At 40.3% G+C, this 10,914-nt stretch overlaps 2 protein-coding genes across 2 annotated transcripts; one reads left to right on the top strand and one right to left on the bottom strand.

Annotated features, from left to right (window-relative positions):
- The first annotated feature begins 408 nt into the window (after positions 1 to 408).
- Positions 409 to 3,106, top strand: cfap144 (cilia and flagella associated protein 144). The gene is made up of 4 exons (XM_010730942.3): positions 409 to 627; positions 1,231 to 1,290; positions 1,387 to 1,490; positions 2,971 to 3,106. The coding sequence occupies exons 1-4, from the start codon at positions 507 to 509 to the stop codon at positions 3,064 to 3,066; spliced, it is 381 nt and encodes a 126-aa protein (XP_010729244.2). The 5' UTR covers positions 409 to 506; the 3' UTR covers positions 3,067 to 3,106.
- ebna1bp2 (EBNA1 binding protein 2) lies at positions 3,085 to 7,090 on the bottom strand. The gene is made up of 9 exons (XM_010730944.3): positions 6,840 to 7,090; positions 6,492 to 6,575; positions 6,133 to 6,305; positions 5,769 to 5,892; positions 5,305 to 5,394; positions 4,591 to 4,666; positions 4,338 to 4,431; positions 4,055 to 4,226; positions 3,085 to 3,916 (listed from the first exon to the last, which is right to left on the bottom strand). Exons 1-9 carry the CDS (start codon positions 6,969 to 6,971, stop codon positions 3,869 to 3,871), a joined length of 993 nt encoding a protein of 330 aa, XP_010729246.2. The 5' UTR covers positions 6,972 to 7,090; the 3' UTR covers positions 3,085 to 3,868.
- Between the last annotated feature and the right edge of the window lie 3,824 nt (positions 7,091 to 10,914).

Here is a 10,914-nt window from a genome sequence, read left to right on the forward strand (position 1 = left end):
CTTATTTTCCTTCCTCAATGTTAAGTCTCTGTTTGCTGATGTGGAGGTGATCATAACTCCCTCACACCACTGGCAATAATGCAGCAAAGTGTTTTGAACTTCACATAATCAAATGGAATATTGTGCAAAACGTCTGCAGAGAAGAAAATGGAAAGGGGAAAATAAACCATGCCACTATCTGTGTGTTGTTTTTAAAACATGATTATTTTTTCAAAACATGATTATTATTATCTTTCTTTGATACTGTTCAAGTATTCATTTTACAGTGACTTAGTATTAGCATAAGTTTATTAGTCTTCACTAAACATTTGAACTTAGCTGTGAGTCTCATCCACCGTGACCAAATCTGAGCGCGCTGCGCCATCGCGTGTTCAAGTCACGTCACTGCAGCGCAAACCCAGTGTTTACTGTTGCCAGGTAACGAAATCAGGTATAAACTCCTTCACGTCACCTCCAGGCTCTTTATTTCGCACGCTAACATCTGTTTCTGGTGTTTTAAAAGGATCATGGCAGGAAACAAAAAAATGGATTTGGTTCATCAAAACGCCATTCACACTGAGACCATCCTGAAAGAGCAAAGACACCAGATCCTCCACACGGAGTTCAGCATCAACCCACACAGGAAACGTGAGTATGACTTTCAGTCTGTCCTCCTCTCTGTGCAGATCTATGAGCTCTGAAGGAGCCTGTGTGCTCACAGGCCAAACATTAATGTCAAAGGTATTGATTGAAGGGATTTTATCTCACCAAAAACTACTCTGTCTCTGTAACACAGCAGACAATTAAATCTGTGTTTCATTTTGTCTGTGGTGCTCAGAGATTTAAAATCCTAATGGAAACAAATCCTCTCAGAAAAAAAAAAGGAAGTTTGCTTAATCCATCATCCTCACTTTCAGTTTCCAATGCACTTTTGTTTTTTTAGATTTATCAGACTTATTTAATTATTTATCTTCTTATTTAATTTATTCTGTGGAGTTTTTGCTCGAAATTTTGTTTTACAGTGCTGTGAAATGGCAATAAAGAGATCTTGAATCTTGACTAAAGACAATGCCTTTGAAACAAACATGAACAAAAAGGTGTCAATACCAAAACAATTGGAAGATCCTTGCATGGAAAGCCAGAAATGACAGAAAACATAACAGGAAAGGTAGAGTTATACCAGTTATTACATCTGTTTTACAATAATGTCTATTTTTTCTTTACTGTATGTGTGTGTCCACTGCCTCTTAGTACACATCCTGCCAGACAAACCCATGTCGAGGAAAGCAACAGAAGTGATTGTAGAAAACTGTAAGTTCACAGCTTCTCTTTAATTCTGGATAAATATCAGCCCAAAAACAGTATTCATATTACTCCACTCTACAAATAAATGTTCCTCTTTTCCAGCTGACTTCATCAAGGCCTTCCACAAGGCCCGTGAGGAGCCCACCAAGAAATATACAATGCCACAGACGGAGAGTCAGGAGATAGGATGGATATCAACACCACTGGTGAGAAGAACATGGATTTGACTGTTTATTTAAACTAAACTGCTTCACATCACTGAGAGCAAAAAGCGTCAACAGGGGAACAGGATTCAAACATATAGCCTTCTGTCCCTGAACTATGAATCTGACCACACCTACTCTTGTGACTTGTCAAAATAAAACAACAAAACGAACCTAAGCCACTGACGGGCTGCTGCTGGTACTTGTAGAGGTGGACGCGTGCGTCGTCTTCCGGGTCCAATGAATGAGCGAAACACATGAGCAGTCACCAACATTTATTTATGGTCTTACGCTCTTGACAAATAAGCGTGGCTCAGCCGAACTTTTCCATACGTGCACATTAACTCGCTTGCATGCAAATCAAAACAAAAGAAATATAAACACAAATGCACACATGAACCAGAAAATGGCTCTAACACCTACTCTTAAAGTGTGTGTGTGTGTGTGTGTGTGTGTGTGTGTGTGTGTGTGTGTGTGTGTGTGTGTGTGTGTGTGTGTGTGTGTGAACCTTAACATATTAACAGATTTTGGTACAACCATCCCAGAAAAACGTTTCAGCAGCACATCTGGTTACTCTATAACTGGTAGTAAAGTAGACAGGATGTAGGCAAAGTTGACAATGAGACTGTGGGAGCCTTAAACAGCTCTGTCAGCAACAGACTGCTACTCCCACCATGTAAGAAGGAGTGCTACCCAGGTACTTCGTTCCAACAGCTGTCAGACTCTTGTCCGCCCAGCTCGTTCAAGAGGAAAAGCAAGGAGGGAGAAGCCAACGCACAGTGACCAGTTCAATTAACCATAAATTCATTTAAAGAACAGAATTTAAGTGTAGGTCAGTAGGCAGTGGTATGGTGAAAGGTGTTGGATGTGCAAGGTGTGTGTGGGTAATTATGAAAAAAAAAAAGAGCCAACGGAACACATCAAAACAAAACTACGCTGGGGTGCCTGGAGGCACCAGCCATCCAGGAGGGAGAGAGACAGACATCTTGGAAAGGCCATGCCTTTATAGATGAGGCCACAGATGGGATGAATCTCTCCGACGAGGTGGCAGCGAGACAAGCAGGGAGAACCTGAGAAGGGAGGAGCACAGAGACCAGCAAAACACAAAATGGCCAAGGGCCATCACAACACCATCTAACGCCTTCTATATATTTCTTATTTGAGTCATTTCTTATCCACTTTGTGTATACGAGCTGCTGTGACAAGTGGTCATAAATCAGTGTCATGATGTTGAGTTTTACATAGATGGGCTTTTCTATGGAGGAAGGATTCTATTGATTCTATTACAGAAAAGTAAAATGATTCCCACAATCCCAGTAGCCTGCAAAAAGACTAACAGCGATGTAATACTAAACCTCAGCTGTCTAAATTTCAAGGTTGTTGTTTTTTATTCTAATTTTGTCCTGTTAGACTGCAAAAATCACAAAGCACAAAAGCATGAACAGCAGCAACTTACTCAAATGTTGTCATATTTTCCCCACAGATCCCATCTGATCGCAGCGACAGGAGACTCCATTTCAACCGATTCAGCTCGGACGTCACCAAGCACAAAGAATCTGCTCTGCGTTCATCAAATTAGACAACGTGACAGAAAGAATGCAAATCCTCAGGAATATGTGCACCTGAGTTCAGATCTTTATTTATTATACAAACATACAGGTGTCATTGCCAGAAGCTGCCCTTTTGCATTTTCATCTGAGAAAACAAACTAAGACAAACACTTGCAGGGGAAAGCTTTGCACAGGTCTATAACAAAGCACACTTGCCCGTCACATACTCATTAATGAATAGGAAAGGGCAAAACTAACAGCTGTTCAATATTATAAAATGTCATGTCACATGGGAGAGAATCAATGTCTCAAGGAGCAGAGTTAGAAAAAATTAAAACCTGAATACACCAAACAGAACTCGCATTGTACATTAGACAACCAGGAGGTTGGTGTAGAGGTGTGATTACAGAAAGTGGCTTTAAAAACACCACAAACAGGCAGATAGAGAGAAAATGATGTCCACAGACCATGAAAACAGGTCTGTAACAACTAATCAAGAAGAAAAGACACTTTTATAACATTCGGGTAGCTCTGTAGTCCACTCTTGGGTTTACAATTTCTGCATAGGGAGACCTTTTCATCACCAGACATGTCCTTCAAGAGATTCCTCAGCATTGTGGTAGGACGTTTCTCTGTCCCTCTGCGGCTTGAAGGGTCCTCCACATCAATCCAGACACATTTTACAGAAGGCGTAACGTACGAAAAGTGTAGAAGAACAGTTCTCCTAAATGTCTCTTGATGTATATGGAGGAGAGACTGGGGAGCAGGAGTGGGAAAGCCTGCCTAGGAGCAAGATCCAACTTCAGCCTACTGACCAGCCTCTGCCGATGTTTACGAGCGAGACTTCATCTTCTTGCGAACAGACTTGCCCGGGCGTTTCTGAGAAACAACAATGGAAAAACATTGAGCTTCTCTACAATACAGAGCACATGTTTGCTAGTAACTTTATAATCTCCTTTGACAAACTGTCCACATTGATCATGTCAGTCGGCAGTGTTTTATGTGCGTGTGACTCACATTTTGTTTTCCTCCTTTGCCTTTGTTCCCTCCCTTTCCGCCCTTGGCATGAGCCGTTTTGGCACGGAAACTGGAAACATCATTGTAGCTCTCCTTGGTGTTCCACTTCTTCCCACTCTTCTTGCCTCCAAAGCCAAACTTCTGGTCCTTGAATTTCCTCTTGGCGTTGTTGCTGTCAAAGTAACAGTCAAATTTGAGCTTTTTGTGAAAATGCCACAAACATCAAGAGCAGAACATACTAAGCTTGTAATTTATGAGAGCAGTGCACGAGGTAACACCTTACCCCTTTTTGTTCAATGCTTTCTTGGGGCCCTGAGAAGCATCTTTACCCCCCGTCTTCTTGTCTCCTTCCAAGAAATCCAGTTTGTCGGTCATTCCTGGAGTAGGGATGATAAGCATAAAAAAACACCCATTGAGATTTTGGGGAACAGCAGGTAAAGCATTTTAAGTAGTTCACATTTTTTCACCTTTGTGTGAGATGGTATTTTTCAAAATAAAATCAAAGAATGAATAAAATCACAGAGACAAAAGCTCACCTTTCTGGTATTTCTTTACAGCGGACATCATTGCTTTCTTCTCTTTCTGCCTCTTCTGGATCACTTCTACTTGCACCTGGCACACATTTAAAACTTCATGTTAATTCTTTAGTCAAACTTAAAAATAAGAATAGACTACAACTTCATTGATCCCTCGAGTGGAAAATTATTTATTCATAACACCTTTCATACAGTTAGGTGCAGGTCAAAGTGCTTCATGGATGACTGACAAGCCAATAAGATAAAATAAATGCAGAACAAAATATGGTAAAATTCAAACTACATAGTAGTAACAGATAAACAGAAGCTAAACTAGAAACTAGGTTAAATTGAAAAACTAGATAAAATAAAACACAAAATCAATAATATGGATAATGAAATAATAACAGATCATAAATAAACAAGAATAAAATTTAACAATAAAGAAAATAATGTAAGCAGTTTTAGTCAAGTCAGGCTGATGAGGTTTGAACTGTATAAATATTTAAAAATACGCTCTCAGCTGCTCTCAAGTTTGCACTTTCCATTCATCAATAATGCAGCATGAAGGTAGGTCTAGTTCACATAAATAGGGAACTATATCCTCCATGTTGAATGGGTAGTTCTTAAAGAAAGGACCCAATAACACTTGTAGCAGGCTGATGTAAAGTAATGAAATATATGTGCAGTAAAAAGAAATAAGAGTAATAATAACTGTACAAAACAGGAACCAACCTTTTTGCCAAACTTCCTCTGCTCGCGGAGTTTCTTGGCCTTTTCTGACTTCTCCAGGATCAGCTGCTTTGAGATCAGCTTTTTCCTGATCTGGATAAAAGAGAAAACATTTCTGTGAATCCAAGTTTTGGATTTAAGTCTAATGAGAAAAAAGGTGGAACTGTGTCGAACCAGTGTGCATGACCAAGTGCCCGCATAGATCAGACATGAATTAGTCTCTGTGTGTCCGTCATCCTAAATAATATTCACAATATGTTCAAACATATCTCATAGAAGTACAACATATATGTCAGACTCCAAGTTATCCAGTGCACAAATATCAGTTAAAGATATAAAAAAGAAACAGAATTAGATTTGGTCAATCTAACAAGAAACAGAAAAGATGAATCTTTTGGGGGTCCAGATTTTAACTTGTTGTTTTATCTTGTAAGAAACAAGACTCTTGTAAAGAGGAAACAACTCACCTTCTGCATGTGCTGATCTGACTTGGCCATCTCTGCAAAGTAATCGTCAGGCCTCTTTGTTGCTACTCCGTGCTTGTTTAAGAGGGGCAGTGCCTCGAGGACTGCAGCTTGAGCTTGACGATAGCTGTAAGTTAACAAACACAAAATGTGAAAACCTTTAGATAGTAGCAGAGACGAGATGTTTTAATTAATTTCATTTACATCGAGCTGCAAGGAGGTTTTAGTGTCCTGTGTGATTTCCAGAATGAAAACTGACAAAAGCTTCACAGCAGTCACTCCATGGAGCTTCTGGTGAGACGTTGGGTCAAAAAGAGTTGATAACGTCACGTTTTTTGACAAACTGCAAATGATTATGGTCACTCACAAGAACATCTCCCTCTGGAAGTCATCGTCCGCATTTACGTCTCCCTTGGTCACACTTGGAACTTTCCCTTCGGCTTTGGAAATGACATCTTCAGCCGGCAGGTTGGTCAAATCCAACCTCTCGGCCCAGGGAAGTTCTTTACGGAGGTCTGCAAGGCACTGCTTCAACCCCTCCTGCAAACACAACACACACAATTCATAGGGTGTCATCAAATGCCCAGGTATGTTAAGTAACAGCATTTACTATTGTTAACATAACATCCAAACCTTTATGAAGGCATCACAAAGAAAAAAATCAAAAATCAATTCAACACGTCCAGATCTGGACAAGAGAAACTGAGTCATTTTGAGTTGACTCACCGTGTTGTTGACAAACTTTTTGGGTTTATCCAGCAGGACGTTCATGCCGGGTTTCAACAACCCCTTCGCAAAGGCTTCTTGAAGCTAGAGGAAGCAAAGATCAGTCAGGTTTACACTCTGTTATATCACCAAACACACACACACACACACACACACACACACACGCCAGGACGCATGTGTGTGTGTGTAGACACACGAACATGCCAAAAACCAACGCAACAGTGAAATGACGTCATTTCTACATGAAAGTCAACAAAAAAACACTTTTCTAAGTCTGACACAGTTTCACAGGTGTTAGCTCTGGCTGGCTAACGTTAGCCAGTGTTAGCATGGTAACAGTTGACTGACCTCATTGTCTGAGAGTTCACTGTTCTCCTCCTCCGACTCCTCTGACTCCTCCGACTCCTCTGACTCCTCTGACTCCTCTCCGAGCAGCGCCTCCTCCTCTGCGGACTCCATCCTCTTATTATCGACAATCATAAGAGGACAATATGTGAAGTGACGGCCTCTGAGCGTGGATGAAGCTGCTGTGGATGGATGAACACACTGCTCACATGTACGCAGCGCTTCACGTGGGGAGGACGTGACGGCGTTCAATGTTCTACCAACACAGTGCGCCGGGGGAACGAATGTGTAAGCTTCAAAGGTTCCTACATGAAAAAAATAAATACGATATATGAGATATATGTTGGCGTTCATGCTTACATATACTCTCTAATATATTGAAAATTGAGCGGAAATAATAATGTTTTGCGTTTTTGAAGGAAGTATTACTTATTCATAGTACTTTTTTCTATTTAATTATTTTATCACCAATATAAATATATTTCATTATTGCAGTTCTTGTAGGACTTTAAACTTAAAAGTGTCTCATGTAGAAAAAAAGATGTTACAGCCCTGAAGTGTATAGAAAATATAAGTTAGTGAAAATCATGTAACTTAAAGTATGTAATGTGAAGAGATTCCTCCAGGAGGTGCTGTTGCGGAGATGATAGATAGATAGATAGATAGATAGATAGATAGATAGATAGATCAAAACCTTGGCAGATTTGTCTAGAGGACAGTGCAGATCAAAGCTGAGACAGAATCTACTTTAAATCATTACGAGTTTGATTGCAGAGATGAAGTCTCATGAGTTTCACTTGCTACCTCATCAAGAAAGAAAGTATCAGTATCACTTTCCCACAGCTCTCTCCTTGAGTCAATTTCTGTCACTTTGACATGGCATGATTGAGAGAAATGTCTGCAGTGTTGGCTCAGTGTCATTTTAGATGTGGCCTGTAGGAAAGATCAAAAGAGGAGACACAAATGACCTGAGCTGCTTTGACACAGTCATTTCGGAATACTCCTACTTTTATTTACAGATATGACTAACTATCCTCCTAGATATGTTTTGGATTTGTTCATTTAAGCTTTTTTCTTACCAATCCTGCAAATCATCATTGATCACTGAAAGACTGAAAAGATTTTACAAGGTAATGGTGACTACTATGTTGTTAAATTGTTACATTTTAGAGGACACCAACCTACTGCAATCTTGCACAAATCTCCCTGCACACACACACACACACACACACACACACATTTCTGTTTTTCTGAGAGAAGTCAAGGTTTATATGCAAAGACCATCTACACCAAATGTTCAAACTTAAAGTACAGTGAGAAGGTCAGGATTGCTGTGTAGAATCTGCAGTACCATCACCTTACATTGTAGCAAGAAAGCCTAGGACTCACAATCATTTACTTTTATGTTACATAAAGACAGTTTGTATTCATCTTTTGTAGTCACGTAGTAGTCGTGTGCAAAGTGCTTGCAGTTAGAGCCAGAGCGTGCACATGCTGAATGCTAATGGTGTGCTTTGGCCAGTGACCATGAAAGTAACTCGATCTTATTCAAAATGTCACTTGAAAGAGATTAATCACAAGCGGCCGAGCGAGGATCTCAATCCTACCAAGGGCTGTATTAGGAATTGTCAACCATGATAGTGTATGTGTGTTCATTGGGCATATTACATTACATTCTGTTCTGACATTTATTGTAATCATGTAATACAAGACAACAAAAAGAAATGCACAGCAATGTTAAAGTTTGACTCTCTGTCTAAGAGGTCATGTACGTTATTCAATATTTAGAGGGGTAAAGGGAATAGCATCAGGAACCATTTTCAGCAGTCCACAGTGACAAATTAGACACCCTGTCGCAATGCATGATATTTTGACAAAAATACAAGAGATGCTTGATGCTAAAACTCGATTCTGTGTTGCGTTGGTTTATAAGGCTCTACCTGTGTGTGCATATCTGTGTCTTGTCCTGTTCTGTATTATCCTGGGTATCCTGTCCGGGTGTACAGAACAGGACACAACACCTTGTATCAAAGAGAGAATAAGATGCAAAAACTGTGCTGTATTGTAATTCTTTGAGTCACCCTCTCTTTGATGGTGGATTTCAGGACTGGAGCACCTTGACCAGAAAGATGGTGTGCAGTCATCTCTCTAATGGCAGGCTCATTTTTGCTATCTCTGTGCCATTACAGGATAGAAAGTGCCAAAGATCACATGGCATTCTTCCACTTTTCCAGGTTATACTGACATTATTTTTGATTTGGTTCACAGCAGCGTGACTCTAAAAAGGCACACGACTTGCAGGTAACATTAAAAAATAGTTACTTTTCAGCATATTTTTTCTAGACATAGAGTGAAGGAATATGTTTGATGAACTCCCAAACAGAAAACTGTCACCTCTTTTCAACATAATATCAGAGACATTTAGTTTTGTATTACAACATGCAAATTCCATTCATAGGCTGGAGAAGTTATTCTCCCACTAATACTAGATTATAGACACCTGAGAGACAGAAGCCTGGGGACTTCTGTGATGAGTGCCAGTAGTTCATTTTAGATGCCATCAGTCTCTTTCAGTGGCTTATCCTCCTCGTCCTCAAAGCAGAAACTGACTGATCCCCTGAGAGTGACTTTCCCTCTATTCTGATGGAAATCAATATTTACGATTTGTACACCACCTTTAATTCCACCATTCTCTGCATGGTCAGATCCTCACTCTGAGACATCCTCAAAAGGAGGAAAAATACCACAATTTCCATTTCAGCCATTATAATCGTTTGAGCCAGACAGTAATGCAGTCCATTGAATTCACATCTCACTGTCACTCTTCATCTCCGAGCGACAGACTGCTTCCTGACAGCAGATTGAAAATAAGTTGGATTCACACTGTCAAGTTTCTCTCTTAGTGTTATTCCTGGCTGCTGGGGCTTGGGACCAAAAAAAGAACACAGTCATGAATGTCTCAGCCTGAGTTGAATGAGCGGTTGAGCTCCTATTGCACTCAATCAGCCTGAGCAGATTTGGCGATGTGCAAGTAAACAATAGTCTGGATAAATTAATAGGAAAACTATTTTAGGTCATCTTGTCATGACCGGTCCTGTTTTGAGGGGATGTTTATTCCCCCTATGTCCATCAAAACATCCCTGATATGACTGCTGAAGAGTTGGCTTGTACCTGTGCATATCACTCTGTCCCTCATTAGCCATATGCTGCTGTCTTGGACGTGCCACAAACAGAGCCATTAAGCATCCGATGTCCATCACCTCCAAGCACTGGGTTGAGTGAAAAGTTCAGACCAAATCTGTCACCAGTTGTTTGTGGGAGTCATTTGAATATTATCAGTGCAAGGCTGTATTTCAGAATGGGTGCATTCTGGTACCCAGCCAGGTTTGTGTAATGGGGCACTTTCAGAGGCTGTTACTTTTCATTTATCAAACCAACACAATAAAAAAGCACAGTCTCCTTGTTAAGGTAAGCGGCAAAAACTGTCTTAAATCCTTATTACACATTGAGGCTTTAGGTGGGTTTGCAGGGTATGAAAAACACTGACTTTAGCTCTTGAGGATTCTGTATAATTTATCTCTGGTGCTATTACCACAGAGTCAAGAAGAGGTCACATGGGTGTATTTAGTCAAATCAACATTCATGAATGCTGATGGGTTTTGGTGGTCTTTTCTTGGATTTTCTAATGCTACTGCCAATTGTAACTGATGTTAAGTGAGCAGAAGAGACAAGAGGGGAAAGTTGTTGTTCACGCCAGAGTGTCATCTTCTCCACTTTGACATGAAGCAATCATGGCTCCATCACCAAGGACTGCTCCTGCTCCTACATTTGGCTAGCTCTGCTTGAGAATGAAACGTAATGTGTGAGGCACCCAAGTACAGTTTGAACATGATGCTGCTGCAGCAGTTTTGGTTGATTACTATGTCATATTTTACTCTCTGCACTCAGTAGCATCCTTGAACGAAATTGCTATGAAGTCAGTTTTTGATACTCCAGACAGATCTCTAACTACAATGTTGAGTTTTATCTATAGAACTCTTGTGACATTCTCCAACCTCCCATTAAGCAAGTGAACAAG

The sequence above is a fragment of the Larimichthys crocea genome, chromosome XVII (assembly GCF_000972845.2).
Source record: "Larimichthys crocea isolate SSNF chromosome XVII, L_crocea_2.0, whole genome shotgun sequence".
NCBI classification, from domain to species: domain Eukaryota; kingdom Metazoa; phylum Chordata; class Actinopteri; family Sciaenidae; genus Larimichthys; species Larimichthys crocea.

What these genes read in the sequence shown, in the direction of transcription:
- cfap144 (XM_010730942.3), top strand. Translation starts at nt 507, where the DNA reads ATGGCAGGAAACAAAAAAATGGATTTGGTTCATCAAAACGCCATTCAC. An exon ending in CATCAACCCACACAGGAAAC is followed by an intron (nt 628 to 1,230) that starts GTGAGTATGACT and finishes ACTGCCTCTTAG; the next exon opens with TACACATCCTGCCAGACAAA. An exon ending in GATGGATATCAACACCACTG is followed by an intron (nt 1,491 to 2,970) that starts GTGAGAAGAACA and finishes TTTTCCCCACAG; the next exon opens with ATCCCATCTGATCGCAGCGA.
- ebna1bp2 (XM_010730944.3), bottom strand. Translation starts at nt 6,971, where the DNA reads ATGATTGTCGATAATAAGAGGATGGAGTCCGCAGAGGAGGAGGCGCTG. An exon ending in AAAGCATTGAACAAAAAGGG is followed by an intron (nt 4,227 to 4,337) that starts GTAAGGTGTTAC and finishes TTACTTTGACAG; the next exon opens with CAACAACGCCAAGAGGAAAT. An exon ending in GCAAAGGAGGAAAACAAAAT is followed by an intron (nt 3,917 to 4,054) that starts GTGAGTCACACG and finishes GTTGTTTCTCAG; the next exon opens with AAACGCCCGGGCAAGTCTGT.